This window comes from Dermacentor andersoni, chromosome 6 (genome assembly GCF_023375885.2).
Source record: "Dermacentor andersoni chromosome 6, qqDerAnde1_hic_scaffold, whole genome shotgun sequence".
In the NCBI taxonomy this organism is placed as follows: Eukaryota; Metazoa; Arthropoda; class Arachnida; order Ixodida; family Ixodidae; genus Dermacentor; species Dermacentor andersoni.
This window is the reverse complement of record NC_092819.1, coordinates 148,810,523-148,837,228: the sequence shown is the minus strand read 5'-3', so window position 1 is coordinate 148,837,228 and position 26,706 is coordinate 148,810,523. Positions and strand designations below refer to the sequence as shown.

The 26,706-nt window shown below is 47.8% G+C and overlaps 1 protein-coding gene across 1 annotated transcript in view; it reads left to right on the top strand.

Annotated features, from left to right (window-relative positions):
• The window catches only part of LOC129382770 (uncharacterized), a 55,805-nt gene extending 29,427 nt beyond the window's left edge, over positions 1–26,378 (top strand). The window contains exons 5-7 of the mRNA XM_055066951.1: positions 23,348–23,468; positions 25,004–25,192; positions 26,038–26,378. Of these exons, the coding sequence (XP_054922926.1) occupies positions 23,348–23,468; positions 25,004–25,192; positions 26,038–26,229 (502 nt within the window). The 3' untranslated portion in view covers positions 26,230–26,378. The remainder of the gene's footprint in view (positions 1–23,347; positions 23,469–25,003; positions 25,193–26,037) is intronic.
• Positions 26,379–26,706: the final 328 nt, after the last annotated feature.

The window sequence follows — 26,706 nt, the reverse complement described above, 5'->3', positions numbered from 1 at the left end:
GCTTCACGCTCGCTTTTCTTTCCTGCAGTCGAGCTATCCCCCTTGCGACACACGTTTCACGATCGAGCAGTAGGCGTTGATCGCCTTCGATGACGCCGTCTACTTCTGCAGGTGTTTCAGAGGCGACGGAAATGGCAATGCTGGAGCTTGGTTGGATGCTCACTTGGACTTCGCGCACACTCAAGGGATGGTGACTGCGAGAAGTCTTCGGCGGTATCGCTTGATCTTCGGACAGTGTTATCGACTTTGACTTCAAGTCAATGATCTCTCCATGTTGGTTCGGTCATGGACGGTAATTCTTGTCGTGGAGATTCCGGTCGGTGTTATTAGGTGTCCTCCAGCATTCCAGATTTGAAGGTGTTCCAATGCAGTCTTTGCTTTCTTCAACTGGGCGCCAGTGGGTCCACTCATGACAGAGTAGTCGGCTCCTGTGTCCACTAAGGCGGTGACTGCGTGGTCGTCGATAAGCACGTCGTGGTCGGTTGGATGTCTTGCGTTGCAGTTTCTTCTTGGCGTCGGATCACGACTATGTCGTGTCTACCTGTGGCTCGACCATCGCGTCGTCAGGTCGTCTTTTGTCGGCGAATTCTTTGCTTTTATGCTTCCTCGGGATGGCAGCGTGTCGTTGCTACGTCGTCGAGCTAGATCTTGAAACGTCGTCGTCGACAACGGATGATATTCGGCATTTCGACGTACGGCAACCACACCTCCATAAGTTGCTGCCTTTAGTTTCCCATCTATGGGCTAGCAGAACGACGCCGGGCTGGGCCACTGTATGGTCGGCGCTGCGGCGACAGGTAGCGGCCTGGTGAAGGCGAACGGGACTGTCGTCGAGGGCTGCACTGAGTCGTGGTTAGGCAGTTCACGATGTTGCAAGCTAATTCACTTTGCTGCAGTCGCGGAGCGTAGACGGCGAACCCTTGTAGTCCCGTTTAGCGCTATAGGCTCCGACGGTAGACGAGGCCCGCTACGCTGCAGTGATAGCACAGCGGACGGTGGTGGGGGAATGCCAAACGTCGATCTTTCTTGGAATGCTGCGCTGGGTGACGGGTGGGCGTGCTGGTGGCGGCGGCGGTGTGTGATGTAACTGTCGTGTTACAGGGCCACGGTGCGGGCGCAGAGGGGTAGCGTGAAGGCGCGCGACGGCAGCGCAGGTCATTGCTTCGGGCTGAGGATGCAGCGGTTCAGGAAATTGCAGTGATTACTAGAGCTCTTGGCGGACGATGCCAAAAATTGAATCCGCCTGGGGCTGAGTCGCAGGGAACATCTTAGTTCTTCGCGCACAACTCTTCGTATTGTCTCCCGCCAGTGGTCTGAGCAGAGGGCTTGAAGTGCCGTAGATTCTGGCATTCATCGGCATTTGAATTGCCTGGTGCGCAATTATAACGTCTTCTCAATCGTCGTGGTCTGGGAAAGAAACTATGGGCGGATTTTGGGCGGGTTGCGCGTCAGTCCGGCGAAGAGTTTTTTTTTTACACCGCCCATGAGAAGACGCGCCTTCTTCCCCTCAGACATTTGCGGGTTGGCGTGACGGAAAAGACGAGTCATCCCTTCCGTGAATACCACGACGTTCTCGTTAGGGAGCTGCACTCGGGCTTGTAGTAGATGTTCGGCAGTTCGTGTTCTGACTACGTTTGTGAAAGTCTTCAGGAACTCGCCGCAGAACAGGTGCCATGTCGCTAACGAGTACTCTCGATGTTCAAAATAAGTCCTGGCGGAGTCTTCTAATGAAAAATAGACGCCACGCAACTTGTTTTCAAGATTTCACTTGTTGTAGGTTGAAATCTCCTGGAATGTCTCGAGCCGTGTCTCCGGGTCTTCCGAGAAAGATCCACGGAATGTAGGCAGCTCCCTGGGTTACTGAAGCACTACCATTGATGGCGACGTTGTTGTCACCATTGCTACTGACTTGGTGTCGATCTTTCTGGTTTACTCAGGTAGAATACCGTGCTCCGGGGGTAAGTTTCGTAGTCTGCGGCTTGCTCGATGATCCGGGGTGACACAGGTGTTGTTCTCTGGTTTCGGGCTTGGATCGAGGCTTTGCGGGGGCGTCCGGTGCATGAACGCAAAAGCACTTCCACCAGATGTCGCGCAGTAGTGACGGGGAAGAACACAGCAGCAAAACAGTGAATAACATAACTTCTTTCATCGGGCGGACCTGTACCCACAAAAGCAAGTACAGTCAAAACACAGCGATTAAATGACAAGTTCAAGATCAAGTTACAACGATCATGTCAAGCACAACGAGCAAGTTACAGTCAAAGAACAACGCAGTCGGCGATCGCTGGAATCTTAGCGGTCCAAGCGCGTCGGCTTTTATACATGAGTCGTCGAAGGTTCCAGAGTAATCGCGGGTGCCCGCTGTCTTCCATAAAGTACCACACAACTTGCGTCTCGTATACAATCAGATTACGCAAGGTTCAGTGACGACAGACAACGGTTAGCACTATAGATAACATTAAAGAAACTTCCGATACATGCAGGCGTGTCTTGCGTTGAACGACAACGTTGAACATTTGTTAGCTGGTGAAAAGTGCTCAACAGAGAAAGATAAATGAGTACACGTGTCAATACATCGCCTTGGTCCTCGTGATAACTTTGCATAGAGGTTTCACACTATGCATCCACCTGACTTGGAGTTTGCATTTCGGCATAGCTTATGGGCAGTGCAGTGCATAAAAACAAATATCGGATGAGAATATAGTTATTTTGTGGTGAATGAGCTTAAACATTGCATGATATTGCACGTTGCATAAGGATGCAAGTAAACACTACGCATTGGCTTTAGTGGTGAAGCGTTTATTTCACAGATTTACTAACGCTTCGCTTCAAATAGATTCCAACGTGTGTGTTAGATCTCCATTTTTTTCTGTTTCGTTATTGCTTAATTAGTGGACGATGGTACCCAATATGTTTAATTAATGTATGTATGACTGCGCCTAATAAAGTGCTTTGACACCCAATGTTAATGCGAGACATCCTTCTCCAATTACAGTCACATTTATTGCGAGCGGGAGCTGATACGTCTGATAATTCTATTGTTAGTGCAGCCTATCACCCTGTTTTCGTGCGCTGATCCGGGTAATAGTGCAGTTTAAAATTGTGATGCAGGGGCGACTCCGTATGTACCACTGTGTATGGGCACTGGGACTCTTGGGTATGCGCTATTTGTTTTAGTTCGCTTTCGATCTTATTTCTCCATTACAAACAGTGTATATTACCTATTTTAAATATAAGCAATACAGCTGATATTCTTTACAACCTCTACAATCTTCATACAATCTTCATACACTGCTTCGCATTACGCAGACGTGAACTGTAGTTCAGGCCAGCGATTCTTTAGCTTTAATTATGCATATCAATATAAATAGCACACGTTCCACATCAAGGTTGCAAAATTTCAGTGCATCGATTATTGCAGAAGCCTTCTATTGCATGTTTCATATCGAATTTTAACCACACAGCTGTCTGGCCACACCAGTTAGTGACAAAATTAATAGCACCCCTAGCTGCCGCTCTCTGGTATAGATAAAGATGCCAATCTCGGATGCCGTGCGTTATTTTGTTTTCTGGTAAAGCCTACGTTCGTGCTTCCATGCATCACCTGCTGTCTGCACTCGCAATGTCACATCAGTTTGTGCTGCTACCGGTGCATCTTTTCCCTATGCTCTGTACCGCGCAATTGTGCAACAGCTATTAGGCAGCACCCAGCAGCGAGCCCTTAAATAATGAAGAAAGGCGCATAGAAAACTTCCCGGCTATACTAAATGTTCACGTTGATTTTGGACATCTTTCTGGTGTTTGTCGTCTGGGTAAGCATGCCGCAGATATAATAATTTCTTTCACAGGGGTAAAATTATGCTGTGAAAAACACATCTGAGACTCTTATTGTAACCATCCAATCACAAGGTGCCGATCCTCCATTATTATTCCCAGGAACCTGAAAGATGACTGGAGGAACTACTGGGACATCTTCCCGTTTGACCACTGCACGGACATCATTGTGTACGCTATGTACATCAATCCGTTTGGGCAACTTCGCATGAAGCGTGACATCGTCATTGACGGCCGTCTTGGTCATCCGTTTGCTGTGGCAAAACCTTATCATCGAGGGATACGTTCAAATGTGTACATTACGTACGGCGGCAGCCGCGCCGACAGCCCAGCTATTGGCAAGAGCGTGAACGATCGGCAAGCCATGGGGCGGATTGTCAAGCACCTGCATTTGCTTGTCAGATACAGGAACTACAGAGTACGTATAGCATACCTGATAAAAGCGCCCATGGTAGTGAAACAGCGATTTGCAAATGATCCACACAAGGAAAAATACGCGGCTCATCTTCAGAGGCGGCCAATGGAAGGATAACCCGCGATGTAACAAGGGCTAACTCGAAGGCCTTCAATTATAATGCGTTCCTGCGCACTTGTTTCAGAGTAGTGAGCACTATTTCATCGACCCTGTTACGTGTGCCTAAGTGTCATTAGTCGGCTAGAAATATGGTTGAAGAAAATGAAAAGGCCTAATCTTATGTTACCCTGGCGCCCTTGTTGTGCCGCAGACACCCGCAGAAACTTTTAACCTCGTTTAAAAAAGCTCAGTCAAATATGATCCGCTGCCAACATGCACAACTGCAACTATTGGTAAATGCACTTACTTCAAAGTTGCCCTGCCTCCACGGCATAACAGCAATACGGATCCGCTATTCTGAGACGTCGCATAAGCGGGCGGGATCATGCCGGCACGTCGAAGCTTGTTGAACCGAAAAATATTTCTATTCACTTCTTCTGGACGCAACAGGGATGCCTCGTCCGTAAGAATGACAGATAAAGCTTTGGTGAGTACGAGAAAAATGCTCGCTAACCGCGCTTTTTAAGCCGCTCCGTTGTAGTTACCGATTCAGTGTTTATTTTGAAGCAGCTAGGCGCGTCAGTATTTCCGTTCGTGAGCGTACCGTAACTGTAATGAAAATATCCGAAGCATCACTGTTTTTCACACGCTACCTTCTTTTCACCTAATTATCGGACGGGCGCATGTGACGTTGCGACTAGCTACCGTGGCCATATCTGCAGTGCCGTAGATCTTAAAAGAAGGAAAAGAGAGAAGAAATCGAGGCGGGGTTAGAAAATATATACCGTGGGACTTAGCATCCCGACGCTGTCGTGGATTACGAGGGACGCAGTAATGGAGAGCTCCGGTATAATTGCGACGACATGGGGTTTATTAACGCGCACCCAAAGGATGACGCAAGCGTTTTTGTATTTTCGTCGGAATGCGAGAGGCGGGGCCTAGGCGCTTAAGCCATTGGGCTACCGCGGCGACTGTCCTCAAAAAAACGATTCAGCTGTTTGAGAACGTATAACCAGGCGTGATTTTGCCGGTGTATCGAAGCTGACAATGGCTCCATTCCTAGCCTTGCAAGTCGACGGCTCCGACGTAAAATGAACCTTGAATAACCGCGATTTCTCCATTGTGTCTTGTGTTACATTTGTACATGTGTATGATAATCACCACCGCAATGAGCACTTTGTGCTATCTGGAATGCCAGCAATTCGCGTATTCATGCGGAAACAACATTTAGTTATATAAAAAAATAAAAAAAAAACATGCCCACTGTATTAAAGTACACGCGCTGTATTAAGCAGGCACGACGCATTGCGCTGTGTGTCCGGCAAAGTAAGGTGCGCCAGCTAGTGCTTGCAAGCAGGTGAGATGGACTGCATGCTTGCATGCCTACTTATCTCGAAGGAATGATTGAATTTGGATTTAGGTGTCGTGTACACTAGTTGAGGGCCTCTACATTAGTCATATAATCTGCAATCTACCTGCACAGGTATTAAAACATTTTTCAAAGGAGAATAATTTATTTACAGTACAACAAAGTGTGCACCATAGTATAACTAAGTTCTTAACGCAGAATGAGGACTTATATACCAATTTCTGACAGTAAAAAGTAAAAGACAAATTGCGACAAGAATTACAAAAGCAGATAGGCAATGTTCGCGCGGGCAGCATTTAAAACGTGAAACAAGCATAACGCATCAACTTGCATGAACTTCCCGTGGTTGCGGCGAAGAAAAGTTGGGCCTCTCAGTCGATTGCTTTCTCGTTCACTAAAAAAAATGTTTTGTTTATAACGAAAATTATCTAAAACAGCACATAAGTACAATATTGACACGTGTACTTCTTTATCTTTTTCGGGTGACCACCTTTCACCACCTAACAAATGTTATCGCGCAGCGCAGGACACGCCTGCATGTATTGGATGTTTTTCGGATGTTATCGATGGTTCTAACCGAACCTTGTGTAATATGATTTCATGTATGCGCGACGCGGATGGTGTATAACTTTCTGGAAGACACACGTGCACCACCGATTGCTCTGGAAGCTCCTGGTTCTTGTTCGGCCCTTCTTCGGCCACCTCATCAGTAAATCTGGAATCCGCCCCCAACCCGCAGAAGACAGCTGCCATCGCAAAGTCCCAACAGGCCGTTGACAAGAAAGGAGGGCGTAGATTCCTTGGCATGTGTTGCTACTAAAGGCACTTTGTCAAGGACGTTTCACGCATCGCTGAGCCGCTGACACATCTAACTAAATGTGATGTGGAGTTCAAGCGGGAAACGCCACAGGCCGACGCATTTCAGGAACTCAAACTACGCATATGCAGCCGCCACCAGTACTTGCGCACTTCGACGAGGACGCCGATACAGAAATCCACACTAACGCGTAGGCTATCGCCTGGAACGGGCGATAGCCTACGCTAGCCGGTCACTGTCAAAAGGGGAAGACAATTATTATTCTACGAGTGAAAAGGAATGCCTCGCCATCATTTGTGCTACAGCGACAATGCCGCCCTTACCTATATGGCAGGGCATTTAAAGTTGTGAGCAACCATCTCGCGTTGTATTGGCTAGCGAAATTAAAGGGCCCTTCAGGACGGCTGGCGCGGTGGAGCCTGAAACTGCAAGAATATAACATGACTGTAATCTACAAGTCCGGACGAAAACATTCTGAAGCCGATTGCCTATCACGCACCCCCATTGACCCGCCGCCGCAAGATGACGAGGGTGACGGCGCCTTCCTTGGAATAATAAGCGCGGAAGCCTTCGCTGAACACCAAGGAGTAGACCCGGAGCTAAAAAGCCTCGTCGAGTATTTGGAAAGGAACACCGATGTCGTCCACAGGGCATTTAAGTGAGGATTGTCTTCGTTCTCGCTACAAAACAGCCTGCTCGTAAACAACTTCTCACCAGTCCGCCTGAACTACCGTCTTGTTGCTCCCACAGCGCTGCGTCCAGAAGTACAGCACGTCCTACATGACGATCCCACTGCTCGGCACCTCGGATGCTACCGGACGCTATTGAGGATACAGGAAAGGTACTACTGGCCACGCCTGACCGCCGACGTCGCCCGATACGTCAATTCATGCCGAGACTGTCAGCGACGCATGACACCGCCTACAACGCCAGCAGGATTACTACAGCCGTTCGAGCCTCCTTACCGACCATTTCAGGAGATCCGGATGGGTTTGTTGGGACCCTTCTCCGACGTCAACATCCAGAAATAAGTGGATCGTCGTGGCGACGGACTGCCTAACACGCGTCACTGAAATGAAAGCTCTGCCGAAAGGCAGTGCAGCAGAGGTGGCGAAATTCGTCGAGAACATCCTGCTGCGACATGGTGCCCCAGAAGTCCATCACCGACAGAGAAGCAGTCTTTACAGCGAAGCTCACCCAAGCCATTCTGCAACACAGCCAAACAAGCCACAGGAGGACAACGGCCTACCACCCGCAGACCAGTGGTCTTACGGGGCGCCTGAATAAGAGGCTCTCCGACATGCTAACAATGTACTTCCACGTAGAACACAAGACCTGGGATGACGTCGTGCCCTATGTACCTTCGCTTACAACACGGCGCTGCAAGAAACAACACAGATCACGCCATTGAATCTGGTTTATGGCAGGATATCGACGACGACTCTCAACACTATGCTACCACCCGTCGCCGACGAAGGGAATGTTGAAGTCGCCACGTATCTCCAGCGCACAGATGCCCGAAAACTCGCCCGCCTGCAGATCAAAGACCAGCAGAGAACCGACAGCCGACACTACAATCTTCTACGGCGTCCCTGCCGGGTGCACTTCTCTTGTTACTGTCATCTATCGCTGTCCACAGTTCCGTCATGGTAAACGGCCGGTCCAGTTCTTCGTTGTCGGGTCCTTCGTACCTCTCGGGCACCGGGTACTGGCCGTTCTCTGTCTTTAAGTACTTGGCCTTCAGGTCTTCCAGCAGCCTGCGGCCGTCTCCCTTGTACATGTTCAATACTTTGGTGAGGTTGCGATTGGTCGCAGTTTTGCTACTCAGCGGGTCGATCAGATGCCTCAAGAGGCACCACGTCTTCCACGTCGAGAGCTTGCCCTGTAGGCCGTCGCAGGTCTTCAGCCAATTTTCCTTAGATAGTTTGGCCGCGTGCTCGGCGATCTGTTTGTTTAAGACTGCTATGCGCTTGGCCAGCTTTCTGTTTTGTCTCTGACGTTTCCACCGCCGCGTTAACGAGTGTCGGGCCGCCCACATGTGGGTCAGTCTGGCGTCCACGTACGGTGTCTGCGACGTCGTTGCGATTTCTTGGGTAAATTTATCGAGGGCCTTCTGGTCCCGCGCCCATTCGGTGTAGGTCTTTTGGGTTTCAGCTTGTCCCGATTCTTCCTCGGACGCCTCTTCTTGTTTTTGGGTAAACTTTCTCATCTTGTCACAATCCGTGATCCGCGCCGTCCCCAGCACAGCCCGATATCGGGAGCCTCGGATCGTGATGCCGATCACGCTGTGGGCAGACCCCAGGTCCACTTCTTCGCTTCTCCAGGAGACGTCTAGCGTGCCTGATAACCACGACAGGTCTGGCGTGGTGTCCCTCGCGGCACTGTTGCCTCTTCTCGTGGTTACGTCCGGCTCGTTCAGGAGGGCCATCTCGTGATCCTCCATTGCTTTGGCCTATGCTTTTCCTCTCTTGGACTGAAACTTATAGCCACACGTTGTGTGAGGGGCCTTAAAGTCGCCGAGGATCAGGAGTGGTCTGGTCCCGGCAACCCTTTCGCCTGGCTCACGATGCGGTCAAATTCGTACTGCCGTTGTGACGGCTGGCAGTACGCGCTCATTACAAATAAATTGCCCGAGCTGCCAATTTCTCTCGCATGAATTTAGACCAGCGTGTGCTCGCACCCACCCTGCGCCGTGACATGTTGAGTTGCCGCCACGTTGCTGCGGACGAGCACCACCGTTCCGCTCTCCGTGGGGTCCGTGTAAGTGACGTACCCCGGGAGTCTTGGTTTCCCGTTTGTTTCTTGTCGACTCTCAAGAGGCGATGGACGCCGAAATGAGCCCCGCGAGCAGAGAGGAAGCGACGACCGCAGAGACCGCGACCACGGCAACGACGCAGATTCCGCGAGAAGGAGAGCTGACGGCCATTTTGGCCGCAATTTCCCAAATTAATGAAAGGCTAGGCAAAATGGACGCCCGACTCGAGGCTGTCGAGAGTCAGCCTCAATCGCGATCGGTGAAGCACAAGCGCCTAGCGCCAAAAGTAGCCTCGACATCGGCGTCCCTGAAAAAGGAGCGGTCCCAAAAAATCAAGCGCGCGATCGCTAAAAGGCGCAATCGACTCGAGACGTCCGGAAAGGATGATGCAGAAGCCAAGTAAGAAGCACAAGAAGGAAACCGAGGGGGATACCACCGTAATTTACCAATGGAACTGCCACGGGATTCGCAACAAAGAAGAGGAATTATTATTACACATCCATTAGTAGTGTGGCACATATAGAAGACCACATTGTTCCCCAGTGGAGGTTAAAAATCAATTGAATTCGTGTGAGGCTTGTGGTGTCTTCTTTATGATACGGGTATGCGAGGTGCTCTTTTATGCACTGGTGATGAGAATAGTTTTCAGTTTGTATAAATAAACAACGCAGGATCGAGACATGGTGAGGCAGACTCTGTTTGAATTTTCCATTTCAAGGCAGCCTAAGCTGCGCTGTGAAGCGGCCCCTTGAAGAGCTACTTCTTGGTTTCAATTCGAAGTTGTAGTGAACTGCTGGGTTTCGCAAACAATGCGTGCCTCGCCATAACGACAGTCGGTCGCTTCCGTTGCGGGAGGGGTTGTGCCATATCGTCGATAAAAGCTAGTGAGAGCACCAATGACAAACTTCATCGCGTGCACTTCAGTGGTTCTGGATCTTAACCACGAAATTTTCTTTCATGTGATTGCTGCTATGGTAATCGTGAGGTATATACAGGGTGTTTCAGCGAACACTTTTAAAAATCTTTAAAGTTGCCGGTGGCAGATGTCACAAGTTTAGTTCATGAGCTGGTCTACTCACAGCGGCGGACAATACTTGCCAAAAAATTGAGATTCAAAATCGACTAATTATTCAACATCACTAATTACGTTTTTTAACTAATTACAATATGACCCATATTGCAATTTACAAATTCTAGCCGTAGAGTTCACAAGGCGGATTCACTTGGAACGAATTTTCAAGATGACACAAGTTTCGAGATATAAATTCCGGAACGTTGCGGAGAAATGCATTGGCGTTCCAGTTAATTTATTAAGAAAATGTCGTTTCATGCACTGAAGCACACAACTGGACCTGTAATGCTTTGGGACGTTACTGGTCTTCCTCGGTCGCGGGATGTTTTCTATTCACAAGACGACCTTGAAACAGAGACCGAAGGCTTTCGTTTAAAAACTTAAAGAAGGAGGAAAAAACGCAATGTGGACTAGCTAGAGCTCATAACCTGCAATACCACAGGTATACTTGCCGCTAATTTTTTCGGGGCCTGCATTCGTTGGATGACTGACGCACACATCGACGTAAACTGAAAATAATAGCTCCTCTACAAGCCGCTATTTCGATTTTCAGTAAAACAGGCAACGGATCCTAACAATAACTAAAAGTGCGATCGAGAGGCTGTATCGTCGCTCAGAATTCTTCACAGCGGAAAACAAGCTATAGTGCTTCATTTCCCACTGAATAACAACAGTTAGCGACTTGCGAGGTGACGGAGTTCCGCCAGAATATTAAGCATACTGAGGACAACCCACTTTTTATGCAACGTACAAGTTCCCACAGCAGACTTGCTGGTGAGCAGGCCGAAAGAACTTAAAAAAATACAGCATTAGGAAATGCTTTGATAGGAGAAATAAGACACCTCACCTCGCAAACAACATTGTTTTTTTGTCGAAACAAAATTCTTTCGGCCAATGTTATGCAGTCACTGCTTCCTGCGCAAGCCGTCACGCTTTCCTTGTGGTATTACAAATATTAGATAACCATCTTCATGCTTCTTGCTGCAGTTATATGCGCAACATTACGGCATAGCGCTAGCACAGAGAGCAGGAAACACAGCGCACAACGTTCGCTACGCCGAGCTAAAGCGCCGAGGCAGGAGAAAAATGGCGCGGACGAAAAAGAAAAACACAAGGAAAACGCAAGATACGCGCGTTTCCAAGGGCTACTGCAGGGAGACCAATCGTCGTGCAAATAACGGGCGCAAGACCGCTTCTCGCAGGGGGACTCGCAAGGGGAGAGGAGGAGGAGGCGAGGAGGTAGCGCGGCGGCGGCAGATTTCAAAGAGTGGCGGTACTTTCAATTATCAAGGGACTTTAGACGGCGCGCTACTCTGGCGCCAGCTCGTAGCGGTCGTCGTCGCAGAGCACCGTCTTGCGCGGCACTACGCATTTCTCCTCACCCTTTCGCCATACTCTCCTACTCTACTTTCCTCCTCATGCTTTCACTGTAGCCTCCTCTCCTGCTTTGTTCCTGGCGCTCTCTTTGCTATCGCCGTCTTTCATCACCCGCTGTGCTCCGCGTTCACTCTTTCATCCTTCGCTACCCGCCGTGGTTGCTTAGTGGCTATGGTGTTGGGCTGCTGAGCACGAGGTCGCGGGATCAAATCCCGGCCTCTGAGGTCGCACTTCGATGGGGGCGAAATACGAAAACACCCGTATGCTTAGATTTCGGTGCATGTTAAATACCTCCTGGGTGTCCAATTATTCCGGAGTCCCCCACTACAGCATGTTACGTCTCAACACAGCCAAAGGCATTAATTAGACGTTTATCACGAGACGCTTATATTCATTAGGGTATATCCAGAAGTCAACAAGGCGTTGACGCCGTTTGTTAGCGGGTCAAGAAAAGACCCCTCTACCTGAACCTCACAACCTGAACTAATCGATGAAAAGGGCAACGTCGAATGCTAGTGTGAGAACGACTTTGCACTGGGATTCCCAGGTTGCTAAATATGTGGGGGCTAAAGTACGAAATCGGAGGCGGAGTTCAGCGGACTGGTGCGACATCATGAGCGGGATATTGCGAGCGATACGGCGACTGTGATTAGGCGCGATACAGTCATCTGATTCCCTAGCCTAGTCACCTAGGGAAGACTACGGCATTAAAAGCCGAAACTTTTGGTTCAGTGTGTAGTACTGATATGGCCTGATGGGAACTCGGACGTTCAATCTGCGCCTGCATGGAGTGGGCTTCCGTATCTGGAGCCAGTGCAAATAATGTAAAACAATACACTATCCTTCATCCTGCTACCGGACATACTCGTCGACGGGCTTGGTGTTTTCGTGGCCGCAGTGACACCTCGAGCCGCATCAGGCTTGCCTCATAATTAGACAGTGGTTTTGGCACTGAAATTCCCATAACTTAATTAATTTAATCATCCATCGCTCTGCTCATTCGTTAGGGGTTACGCCGTGGGAGGCCGAGGCACCTCGATGCTTAACGCAGGAATGGGCGCCTACGAGCTGTGCTCTAAAAATAGGCGGGGCCTGTGACGCATACGTAACGTGATCCTCTGGTTCCGATAAAAAAACGCGGGGGATACATTTCACATGCAAACGCTAGACGGAAGAAGTGGAGAAAAGTTCATGTCGTCAGTGTGGCTCGCCTTTTCAAATCATAAGATCGCGACACTATGCTATTACAGAACCAATTCGAAAAATTCTTGCGGTCGAACTTTCCAGAGAGGGCACCCAACAACTTCTAGCTTATAACCAATGTTTGCTGTTGGGCATTGCGAAGCGGCCTTTAAAAGGTATGTGTGTTTCGGAGATAACGAGCGTGCTAGGGGCAGGTGAACATTCGAAGTTTCACATACAAAGAAAGTATGGGACACTTTGCTTTTGTATTCAGAAAAGAACTATTCGGTATTTTTGGTTGTTTGAACCGAACCGAATAATTTCAAGCATCCGAATATTAAAGTCTTGTTACTGCTCACCTTGTGCTACATAAAGTATTGCGAATTATCACAAACGAAACAACGAGAAATGTTTGGAAGGAATGCAGAAATAAAATGGCTAATGCGTTTTCTTTTAGGGGGGGGGGGGGGGTTTCGCGGAGGCTGCCTGCACGAGATCTTGTGAGTTTGGCTTGTAGTCTGTCATGTACTGTTTCTCTCAGTGCAGTTATGTACAATTTTTATTTGTTGTTCTACAACCAACGATAGTTTTCTTCGCAATGTGCCCTTTCATGTGGTTACGGCACACAAGAAGTCCAGCGCATTGTTTTGGTTTTCCTTTTCCATACCATGTCATCATTTCTAGCCAACTATTTGTTTCGCGCTTTTGTAAAGAGCATTCTTTAAAAAAAAAAAAACATTCATGCTTAGAGAGCTTGTTTGCACTCGGGTGTAAAATTGTTGTAAGGCTACTTGTGCAGTTTTAATAGGCAACGAATGATCTCTTGCTTTAAAATCATTATTTTCCCCTCAAAACTGCATTCTTTTGGACAACTCATTAGAAATGTGTTACCTAATAATAAATAAACAAATATTCCTTGTTGTAAGTAGGCATACGCGTGGCCGTTTGACTACTGGATATTCGATACTCACTATTCGTATTGCATTCACATTTGAAGGAAACTATATTCGTTAATTTCTAGAGCTGACGTAGTGAAAATGCGTTTTGTGTCTCGAGTAATTTTTGATTACGCAAAACAGAGGCGCGCTAACTAGAACAACAGTGTTTGTCAAGGAGTGTGGCTCGCCTGACTATCAAACGAGAAATTGAAAGCGAATAATCCACGTGAAATCATACAGAGGTGGCAGGGTAAGCTTCGTGTTACAATGGGACTCAGCCTACTTCAAAAGGGTGTACCCGTGTACCCATAACCCATGTACCCGTACAATTGCGAATGATTCAATCAGAAATCTACCGTAGTTGCGCGACTCTACCGCGCCACCGAGTGTAACGCACGGTTAAATATATATATATATATATATATATATATATATATATATATATTACCTCCCAAATTTCCAATGAACAACTTGGTGCCGATTCTACCACGCACAAGCAACGCAACCTGAGTCGACGCGTACCGAGTTGAAACGATATTACGCAACCTACAAAGGCACACATGTCGTGCACACAGCTCAGTCTTTGTGTCGACATCTCCTTTTCGCTGTCTACCAACCCCAGAAAGTCATCTTCACTTCCATTTAATGCATTAGAAATGCTATATTTCCGGAGGCTGGAGTAATCATCGTCTGCGGGAGGGCATTCGACGTGGCGTGGATCCACCTTGCCATGTCTCCGGATGTCGCTTTTCTTCAGATGACGCATTCGATGGCAGTGTGGGTAGCTACTTGCATTGAGGTTCTTTTTTAGTAAGAATCGGTTTCATTTTTGATTTTGAGTAGAATTACGATTATAACGTGCATGCGAATTTGGAAGCGCCTTAAGGCAAAAAAAGTGCGCGTACGGTAAGTGCAAATACGGTAATGGCTTACCCGACAACCAGTAGAGTACATGACTTGTTCTTTCGAACCGTAGTCGTTGTTTGCAGGAGCATGTCGCAAGACCAGAAATTTCGATGCCCATGTGTTTGCCACTGTCTGGGCGTGAGTAGCTACAGGTTCCATATCCAGATTTGTCTGCGAAAAGTTCCGTTATCTGCAATGTGCGCCCGACTTCCTCTTACGTTCGTCGCATGATTTACGAAGAGATAGTCAAAAACGCAGTCATCGGTGCACGCACATTGTTTTCTGAGTGCTGAACCGAGCGAACCTATTCCAACGATGAATACGAGAACTATGGGCAATGAAGTTAAGCAAAGTGGTGGCCAGCCGGTTGTAGGTAAACTGGTGCGTGCGCGATTCGTTACGAATACAAAACGCGCCCAATTTCTGCAATTGATTTAATCACTCTTTTACAGGGCCTTAATTTAGACTGGGACCACCCGATTGATACCTGCAACCAGAGAAAATGGTACTTGCTCTTTAAGTTTCTCGCATACTTCGAACGACAAGATCAGATACTACTCACGGTTCCACCGGATCCCGATATTGTGAAAGAACTCCGACTTACGTTATTGATGTGGTCACCGTCTATGCCATGGATTGAGTATGTCATCGTCGCTACACACAGGTACCGCAGAAATCATAGCTGAGCCACGGCATCTTTTCCTAACGCGGAAATCGTATAAAAAGAAGAGTGGCTCCTTTGCTGGGCTATAGTACATTTGAACCGTTGTCAATGCGTTCCCTTCAATTTAGCAAAGTCACTGTAGTGACAAAGCGTTGGTTCATTTAAAATATGACGGGCAGGCGCTGCTTACTGTTTAGTTCAAAAGCTCTATATAAACAATGGTTGTTTGTCCCCATTGCGTTATTGTGACACCGCTTAACCCGTCTCTGCCAGTGCTTTCTAGTATATACATAGCTTAGAAGAACTTCTTGTTGGGCGAGTTGTTGCATATTAGCAAGCAGTTTTACAACTGCGCAAACAAACGACCACATAGAGAGAGCACACAAGGACAAGCGCAGAACACTGGGGTTTTACGTGCCAAAACGCAGATATTATGAGGCACGATGTGTATCAATTTCGACCAGAGTGGGTTCTTTAGGGTGCACCCAATGCAGGCTAAAAAGGTGCTGTCTTTTTTTTTTCTGTCTTTCTTCTTTTTTCATCTTGCCGCCATCTAAATGCAGCCGCCGTGGCCCGGATTTGAGCCTGTGCGTCACCACAGCGGGCGCCGGGGTTTTCTCAAGCAGCCTAAAATTGCTAGTTTCTTTCAAAATATCCGTACCTATGTAGACTTACAGCTGTTTCTCTACTAGATATTTCCAGATGTTTCGAGATATTTTACTTCTTTCTAGATATTAAATATGCGGTGACAAGTTGGCAGATCTTTACGCATGGCTGGTCCTGGGGCTCCATACACTCGAACGGGTTCACCTATCGATGCCAACTGCTAGATAGCCAACATTCAGGCAGTAACCGCATGTCCAAGGTTAAATTCAAACTCGTAAAAATGTACCTACGTCTACATGCTAAACGTTGACGTAATTTAACGTCGAGTATATAGAATCTCAGTAGTGGAGTAAGCAAAGAATGAACAGTTACTCGAGCCTATAGGATGCAGTAACCAACACCGCACTGCATTTGAAGGGTAGGGAATTACTTTGTTGCCTGCAAAACACACAAGTTCTGGTCGTCTGCAACTAACTATGCTAAGGCGACAGGAGTTTACCGTGTCATGGGTCTTTTCACGGGTGTCACTATTCACAAGATCAAAAGATCTTTGCTGCAATCGCCATAACATATTGCGCCATATTTGAGCTCGAACTTGCTGGCTGGGCACTACGTGCATAATTTATAACATTTAAAGGCGTAAGAAGAAATACTCCTCTATCCACTACAAGCCTCTTCGTCGGTTTAAGCTTTAACTCTCATATTGTGACGTGCTGGTGGCGGTCATGAACACAGTAGCAAAACGTTGAACGGCGAAACTAACTCTTTATGCTGCGAACCTGTGCCCAGAAAATCAGGCTACACTCAAAGCACGGCGTTAGTGGCGAACACAGTCGGCGGTCGTCGAAAATCTGACCAGTGAGTCAAGGGCGTCGGCTTTTATACAGGGGTCATCGAATGCTCGAGAGTAATCGCTGATGCCCGCGTGTCTTTCAGAAAGTACTGCACAATTCGCGTCGCGTATATGCAATCACATTACGCAAGGTTCAGCGGAAAGCCGTCAGACGAGAAAAATAAAGTACACGTGTCAATACTTCCTCCTTAAAAGAATTGTCCCGATGCTACGAACACGAAAGTGAAAACAAAACCACGCATAATAAAAAAAAGCTACACAACGCCAAAGCAAAAAAAAAGGAAGTCCCTAAGCCCGTCAGCGGGCGTAGAAAGCACCACGTAGACGACTGACTACACGTCGTGCGCGGTGCCGCTGTGATTACGAAATGGCGTCTGGCACGGCTTCATAGTTTAGTGTGCCAATATGTCGGCTGATCCTGTAGGGTCCGAAATAGCATCGTAATAGTTTCTCGCTAAGTCCTCGTCGGCGTATCGGAGTCCAGACCGAAACGAGGTGCCGGGCTTGTAATCCACGTAGCGTTGTCGAAGATTGTAGTGTCGGCTGCCGTCCTCTGCTGGTTCTTGATGCGCAGGCGGGCGAGCTGTCGGGCTTCTTCGGCGCGTTGTAGATAGGCGGAGACGTCGAGATTCTCTTCGTCCGTGACGTGCGGCAGCACGGCGTCGAGAGCCGTCGTCGCGTTCTTTCCGTAAACCAGCTTGAATGGTGCGATCTGCGTTGTTTCTTGCATCGCCGTGTATAAGTGAAGGTTACATACGGCAGGACGGCATCCCACATGTTGTGCTCAACGTCGACGTACATTGCAAGCATGTCGGCGAGGGTCTTGTTCAGCCGGTCCGTAAGATCATTAGTCTGTGGCTGGTAGGCAGTTGTCCTCCCGTGGCTTGCCTGGCTGTATTACAAAACGGCTGGGGTGAGCTGCAGTGAAGGCTGTTCCTCTGTCGGTGATGAGGACTTCTCGGACACCATGTCGCAGCTGGATATTCTCGTCGATGAATTTCGCCACTTAGGCTGCGCTATATACCTTTCGGCATAGCTTTCGTTTCAGCAAAGCAGGTGAGATAGTCGGTAGCCACGACGATCCACTTATTTTCAAATGCTGACGACAGAAAGTGTTCCACCAAATCCATCCCTATCTATTGAAATGGTTGATAAGGAAGCTCCATTGGCTGTAGTTATCCCGCCAGCCTTGTCGGCGATGTCTTGCGTCAATGAAAGTCTAGGCATGTTTTGACGTGGCCGGCGACATTGGCTGTCAGGCGTGGCCAATAATACCTTACCTGTATCATCGATAGCGTCCGGGAGAATCCTAGGTGCCTAGCGGTCGCATCGTCATGTAGCGCATGCAGAACTTCTTTACGCAGTGCTGAGAGAACAACAAGAAGGTAGTTGGCGTGGACTGGTGAGAAGTTCTTCTTTACGAGGACCTCGTTTTGCAGGGAAGACAAAGACAAAGACAATTCTGGCCTAAGTGCCCTAGGCACAACGTCACTGTTGCCTTCCAAATACTCGACGAGGTTTCTTAGCTCCTAATCTGCTCGTTGCTGTTCAGCGGTCTTCCGCGCTTATTGTTCCTAGGAAGGCGTCGTCATCCTCGTCGTCTTGCGACGGCAGGTCAGTGGAGGAGTGCGATAGGCAGGCGGCATCGGAGTGCTTGCGTCCGGATTTGTAGACGACGATTATGTCAAATTCTTCGAGTTTCCGACTCCATTGTGCGAGGTGTACTGAAGGGTTCTTTAATTTTGCCCGCCAACATAAGGCGTAGTGGTCGATTAAGACTTTAAAGGGCCTGTCTTACATGTAAGGGCCGAATTTAAGGTTAGCCAAATAATGGAAACGCATTTCTTTTCCGTCATAGAATAATTGGTTCGCGCTTTCGACAGCGACCGGCCAGAGTAAGCAATAATCCTTTCAAATCCGTCGTTCATGTGGACTAGGACGGCGGCGAGGTCTAGGCTACTTGCATCGGTGTGGATTTCGGTGTGGGCGCGTTCGTCGAAGCGGGCGAGCACTGGTGGTGACGCAGGGGTTGTTTGAGCTCTTGGAAGGCTTCGACTTGCGGCGCTTACCACTTGAAAAATCGACATCTGATTTCGCGAGAGAAATTAATGGCTCGGTGATGCGCAAAAAGTTTTTGACGAGGCCTGTGTGATAAGTACACGGCCCCCCCCCCCCCCCCCCCCCTAGCCAAGCAATTTGGCCACTAGCTTCTTCTCGGTGGGCTGTGGGAAGTTAGAGATAGCTGATGTCTTGTGCGGATCAGGGCACACTCCAGATTTGCTGAGACGTGGCCCAAAAAAAGAAGTTTGCCGTAGGCGAAGCGGCACTGTACTGATTTCAGAGTGAGCCCTGATAACTTGATGGCCTCTAGTACTGTCCCAAGCCACCTAAGGTGATCTTCATCTAAGTAGACTAGACAGGTCTGCCCCTTCAACCCTGCTACTGGTAACAGCGTGCCAATCACGCACTGGAACGTTGCAGGTGCCGAGCCCAGTCCGAATGGCATTACCTTGAACTCACAGAGGCCGCCTGGCGTAATGGAGCCGGTCTTATCGCGATTCCTGTCGTCGACTTATATTTGCCAGTAGCAAGTCTTTAAAGGGAAGCTGAAGAGTCTGTCGAATTTAATAAGACGCTCATATACGGATGCAGGAAACTTATAAACCATGAAGGTAAAATTTTGGGGGGGATTTTTCACTTAGGAGCGACGCAATCGTCGGTTAAAATTGCGCTGTAGCTCCGCCCCCCGTCGAGCGCCGCGCGCTGCTGCTGACGCTGACGATGCGAGCGGAGACCGGAAACGGCGGCGTAGTGACGTCAACACTGGTGCTCCGCTCCTTCGCAGCCTCCGCGGCCGTGCCTGACCGGGCTTATTTCTACGTGCGTACCATCCTAATCTGCTTCGCTCGACCCTACATTCCTTTATTTGTGTGTATATAGGAATGGTAGTTGACGTGCGCAGCATCAATTGAACTTGTAGGCCGATCATGCCGGCGTTCTGTGCAGCCTACGCTTGCACGAACACCAGCGGCCGCGACGATGTTCCATTAGTTCCTGCAAGACAAGAAGCTTTCAGCTAAGTGGGAGGCTGCTGTGAAGCGAAACAACTTCAAGCGCTCAAGAACAAGTGCTGTGCTCTAACCACTTCCGTGACGATTACTACCGGAGTTTATCAATAATGCGTGCTTTGGGTTCTCCTCAAAAAAATAGCACGCTGAATGGAAGGTGCATGTTTATCGCCCACCCTTGACGCAGGTTTCATCGCCAAGCGCCGCGAATTTTCTATTCGCACGTGTGTTGTGAAACAGCCTGCATGCAGCTACCATAACGCAGTGCAAGCGTAAAGATTGCATGTGTTGGAAAGCCTGCTCACGCCAAGACGCTATACTCCCCCTTCTCTCGCACACATAAGAAACCGACCATCTCACGTAGCCGACGGAATTCGCCGGTTACGAGTAGCGTGCGGATGGCGCGCTGATGAAGGTTCTATACTACACGTGCTACAACAGCCGGTAAACTTTTCCCGCGTTTACACCGTCTGTGTAGATTGCCGACAGCTTTGGGGCAGCGCACAAATGCTGAAGATCGCATCACCGCTTACGTTCTACGAGGAGGCATGCAGGAACATAACACTACAGTTGTTTGCCCGGAAACGTACTCACTGGAACGCTGAATGCAGCTTAGCAAAAAACATACTCGCCAAAGAACATTTCCAACACAAGGAGATGCTAACACTTCGCCTTCGTTCGCGTGGAAAGCAGTGCTTGCACCAGCATTTTTTGCTTCTTGGAGAGGCCGGCTCTTCGCAATCGGCTCGTACATGTAGTATGTACAAGTATGTACGTACGTGTGGTATGTACAAGTATAAACCCTTACAAGTGATCTTGCACGCGACAGCGACAGCGCTAGAAGCGAGGCGATGGCTGTCGCGTTCACTCGTCGTCTGCAAGCCGAACTCCACGCGAGCGACGGCTTTGAGCGACAACTTCCCGGAATGAGGGCAGCAATATACGTGCCGAAACTAGCGTGACGCATGCTTTATCAATTTAAGTTGATGTATTTTACTGAAGAAGGAGCATAAAATATTTCTGAAGGTCTTGCACTAGGTTCTTATTCTTGCACGTGTAAAATTCAATAGTTTGCTCGTTCCGTGCGACAAACAGCAGTATTTGAGTTATGTACATCCAGTTTCGGCTTCGCACAATTGGCTAGTCGCTCATAGCATTTCCGGGCGACGAGCGACGAGTTCTAGATTTCTAGAAACGAGCGATCGAGCGACAACACCGAGCCATTTGTTCAAGCGACGGCCCGTTTTGTTGCTCGAAGCCGTCGCCCGTCACCGTCGCGCGCAAAATCGCTCTCGTAGAGTTTGGACTTAACGCCGAACTCCTCAAGGAAACGCAAGCTCCAGAAAATTTCCATGACCGTCTCAGCAAAACACCACCAAACTACTTTGCACCGTGCTTCGTGTGTAGCGGCAGCAGTCGGTCTGGACGAACACCATTGTTGACGTCACGAGGCGCCCGACCAATCACAGGCGGAAACGAGGCGCGCGAGCTGGGCGTGTCTGCTGCTGCACTTTTCGTCGAAATAAAATATGTTTGCGCTTTCTTTCGGTCAATTTCGATGCGATATCCGAATTCAGAGGGTTGAAAACCACGGCGTACTGCTCTTCACTCATTTTTTCTGGGAAACCTTTCAGCTTCCCTTTAAATCCATCGATGAGAAGTATCTAGCATTGCAGAGCAGGTCTAATGCGCCGTCTATACGTGAGAGGGGGTATCCATCTTTCTTTGTCATCTTGTTCAATGAACGATAATCGAAGCAGAAACGCAAGGTTCCGTCCTTTTTCTTCACGAAGATTACACGAGATGCCCGCGAGATTTCGACGGCTGGATGATGTTGTCGCGCTGCATTCGATCGAATTGTTCCGTTATAGCTTTACGTTCTCGCGTCGAAACTCTGCAAGGGCAATGGCGGTGTGTTCCAGCAGATTTTTCGCTTATATCCGATGTTTTGCAACTGTTATTTGTCGAATTCTCGATGACGTCAAAAAGCAGTCATTTTATAGTAGGAGAAGACTTTTCAGCTGTTGCTGCTTACTCATGGGGAGACTTGAATATATGTGTAAGTCTGGTTCGGGAACTGTGGTCTGCGTGGGAGATGCGGAGTATCGGAGAGATCATAGGAAATCCTCCGACGCTGACAATGAGGTTTCACTGCACGGCACTACGCAATCACAGTGGTGACGCGCACGATCTAATGGCGTACACATGATGCGTCTTGAGCCGTCCTACGCCCAATAACGAACATTGAGAGTTTACGTCCTGTGCTCTTGCATTTTTGCTTTCTTGTTTTGCATGCAGAATCAGTACCATGATTCTTGGGAGGGCATTGTCACCCGTGCTTAGTTACCGCGTGAACGTCTTTCAGCGGCTTAGAAATGTTAAATGTTATCTGCCAGCGCAAGATACGCCTTTCTACGTCAGTAGTTTTTCGAATATTATCGTCGTTTTTTTTGTTTTTTTTTGTTCTTTGTCTGTTCTTTACTAATAGAATATTTGAAAACATGCAGAGGTAAATAAACATGAAATTGGAGCATATGTACGGTAATCTTTGACCACCGCATAATATAGACATGCAACATGAGAATCGCGTAATTGAGCAGGCTACGTTACTTAGGTAGCCGTGGTTTACAGGCTGTACAGCGGTTATCCTCACACTGACAAGATTCGTGTGTTTGCGGACAAACTACTTCATTGCTTCTAATGCTTTTTTCGTGCCAGTGACAAACAATGGTTCATAAAGTACTTTGTAATGAGAGAATCTTGCCAATTTTAGGAATACTGGGATGTCAGCATCATTTTACATATAGTGTGATAACGACTGTTCATTCTTCGAAAACTATTCGAAAGTATGCGACATTCGATTCAATTTGCTTCTGGCACTAGTCGATTCGTATTCGATTTGGTCTCAAAAATCACTATTCGCACACCACTAAAACTAATGAATGTAGGAGGCACCATGATAGAAAACATCTTTTAGAGACTACTAAGCCAATGTGAGTGACAGAGCAAACATTGGAACCTGACAATAGACTTCAGATTATAAGGAGGAAATGCAGTTTGGCAGGTCACATAAGGAGTAGGACAGACGGCCCCTTATGTATTACAGCGAAGAAAGGGTGCGAAGACATCGTTAACTAACGGCAAAAAAGACGTCCGACGTCAGCGATAAGCACGCAGGTCAGAACGCTTGACTTCAACTTTGCCAGGAGGGGGGATATGCAGCCTTGCCCGGAAGGCGATTAGATTAGCGTCATAATACTCGGAACTTTGTAGGTATACTATGGAGTCATTATTACGCAAGAGAAGAGAAATTGCTGCAGGGAGATAGCTCTAGCAATGGCCACAAATAAGCGATGGTCGCGATCATAATGCCCGTTTTCATCGCAATGCAGGTTGCGAGCTCAGGGCCTCGTGTGCTGTACCGGTGGTCTAAATGAAGCTTCAATGGCGTTATGGGCCATCCGAAAAATACTAGAGCCGAGTTTTCTACGTCGAGTAGCCTACAGCATAGCGGTGAGTATGATCTCAATATTAGGACGCTACCAAGATGGGACATTGATGTAAGATTTAGAAAGCGATTGTCACTGGGAAATTAATCGTCACAAATACGTGCGACGATTGAAAAGGCAAATTGTTTCTCTGTGGCCTATAATTGGCAACGAAGATAATAGCAGTATCGAGGTAATATGGCAAGTGTTCAAAGTAACTGCCTAGGATCCACAATAAACACATTCATCACCCGTTGAATTGTTCAAATTCTGCCTGATGTATATATGTTAAGATAGAGCTTTTTGATAGCGGTTAGGATAAGAATTTTCCCTCGGTTCAAGGTCACCTGTCTGTTGCCCGGTTCACGCAGCAATCATGCATGTTAGTGCGCTCTCCTCCGAGGCATTTTAACTGAACACTCACCCAGCGTCCTCAGCACTGCACTCTGCATATACAGCAAACTCTGCGCCCAGCAAACGGTGAAAGATCTATAGATGGAGGCACGTGCAGGAAGGGTGCATCTTGCTGTCAGATCCCATGCACTTTCTAGAAGCCAACCGTCTTCTCTGGTCGTACAGTTATTGTAAATAAAATTGCTCATTCGGTGCCTATTTCTGAAATTATACGAAACTTTAATGTGATTAGCATTTTATGAAGACTTGAAGTGGTCAGTTTCCTACATCTTCCCTTGAGTAGTTCCGCGAACGTAGGCGATCACGAATCGGTGCGTTGATGCCTAGACGGCCCAGGTGTTCGGCTCGCGTGCCGTCTCGCTCGAGCGCGGGTAGCATGCCGAGGTGCAGCTTCGTTCTACTGAGCCTGTGACGGCTCATCATAGCACTATCAGGGTACTTCGTTCAATTTTTGGGGTCTGTCTATATGTCTGTCTCTAACCGATGTCCCTGAAACTTTGTTTGCTCGGTAGTCTAGATGTATGGCCTAATAGATAGAACATGATGCTGTTGGGCTGAGGGAAGGGCGTTCAAAACGAACCGTCGAACCAACCTGGGTCACAGAATACGTGACAGTATGCGTAACTCTTCTATCAACCTACTGAACTCGAACAGAGATCGCTGGGTATATGGCACTGAATACCCGCCAGTACTTATTGAAACTCTTTCACGCCAGCAGAAATTAAGTCATTCGGAATGGACTACTGGGTACGGGCCGCCCCTCAGTTAGAATGAGGCTCCTTTAAAATTTGTCTGGTGCTGCTGGGTATTGAACCCTGGTCATTATATTTAGACAATCTTCTCTCAATACATTTTCACACACGCACCACGTGCGAACTTCACCGTGGCACTGCAAGGTAGCGCAGCGTGAGAAACGCGAGACAGGAGCCGAGCTGCACACACGCCTCATGCATGACGCTCTGCAGCGTTGCAAACACGATGTATTGCTACATTCTATCAACTTTAGTTGCATTAACGTGGACAATAATCGTGAGATGCGATGTGCCGGAAATGTTTTAAATTTAATTAAAAAATGAAACCAATGAAGCAGCGTGTCGGTGCACTGGGTTTTCACCTGACTTTAATGATTGACCATCCTTCACGCAGCTCGGTGCGGATACTTACTTCGGCGATTCGAAGGAACTTTGGACGCCCGGAATACCATTGAGCCGCTTCTACGATCTCGCACAAGGCACAGTGAAGATGAGCTACAAGCAGGTGTGCAAGTTGCCCACAGTGAAAAAAACGGACGAATGTGTCCTGTCCATAGCAGCGAGAAACGGTTCGGGATACAAGGTGACTATGTGCATTATTACTGCTGTGTGCGCGCGTCGACGCGCGTTTAAAGAAATAACCCACAGACGACAAACTGTTTCATTTTTCTTGAAGCACTCCCAGCTGATCTTTTCCGACTTCGATCTGTCGTTGCTCTGGCGCTTGTTCAACTCCTGCCGTAGGAACAAACTAGCTCACACCATCACTGTGACACTACTTATAAGCTCTGGCGGAGCCATCCATCTGGGATGTTTGCATCAATAATTTTGACGCTTCACAAAGGCAATGCGACCACAATGTACGGTATTACACTGAAATTATACAGGTGTCTACTTCTTGCAGACCCTAATATGTATATCAGTAAATATGCTTAGCCCGACACTTCGAACATATAAATTGTTGAGCAATAGAACTCTTGAATATGGACATATAAGTTCCATGCCAACATTAATTTTATCAAAATATGCATGGGCCATTTCGTTTGTTCACGCAGTTCACGCGCACGCACGTCATTTGTATTCGTAACTCGGTTGATCGTTCTGCAGCAATAACCGACTGCCTTTGATTTATTGCATGTTAGGTTGCAAGATATATTTAAGACTTATACGTTACGTGAATAGCAAAGATTGGAAGACTGAAATCTAAATAGTCTTGGTTCAAAATTTCGTTCTCCATTCAAAACAGTAGTGAAGAAATTAGGGTTTCCAGTGCGACCGTACCTTAAACGCAACTTCTTGCTTTCATTTTGTGTCGCCACATTGATAACTTATAGCACCGTAGGGCAACAGATGCAATCAATATATTAAAAGCATTTTTGCTCTCCTAAAAAAATACATTAAATACTTGATGAAATTTTATTTTTTTAGATGGCGGCTTTTGCTGGGATGGAACAACTGAGGAACCGCCTTGTAAAGTCGTACTACTATGAGATGGCCCAACTTGCTGTTGTCATCTACGACATTGAACTGGATGACTACGAGGGCTTCTGCGAAAACACCAAGTGGCCGCTTATCCGTGCTCTCTCAGAACCTTTCAACAAAAGTCTTCGACACCTCTAAGACAAAGGCGTAGAGCATGTCAGAAGCCATAAGCCATAGGCCTAGTACCCTTTGTGAAATGAATAGAATATAGGCAACTGTTTCGATTGTCGATATGACAAATGCCATTCCTTGATTCAAGTTTTCGTCGCCACATCGGTGGTTAAAACAGAAAGTACACCTCAATCACTGCTCGTTTCTTCGCTCAGAACCAGTACACCTATTCACAACGTACATTATGGACCTGAATATTTCTCTTGGCATATGGACGGGCTTTTGCAGGGACTTAATGAAACAGCTCATAACAGTCGGCTTTGTCTGATGACCATATAGAGCTCGATGACCACGAAGTTGGGCTAGGCTGTTAGGTGACCTTTAATCCGCATTTTGCGTTGCACTGTGGTACGCCCTTGATGACGAGGAAAAGGCGAAGCGGTTGACAGCTGACCCCTACCCTGGGCGGCAGGCACGTTTCATAAAGGAGGCTCAAAAATATTC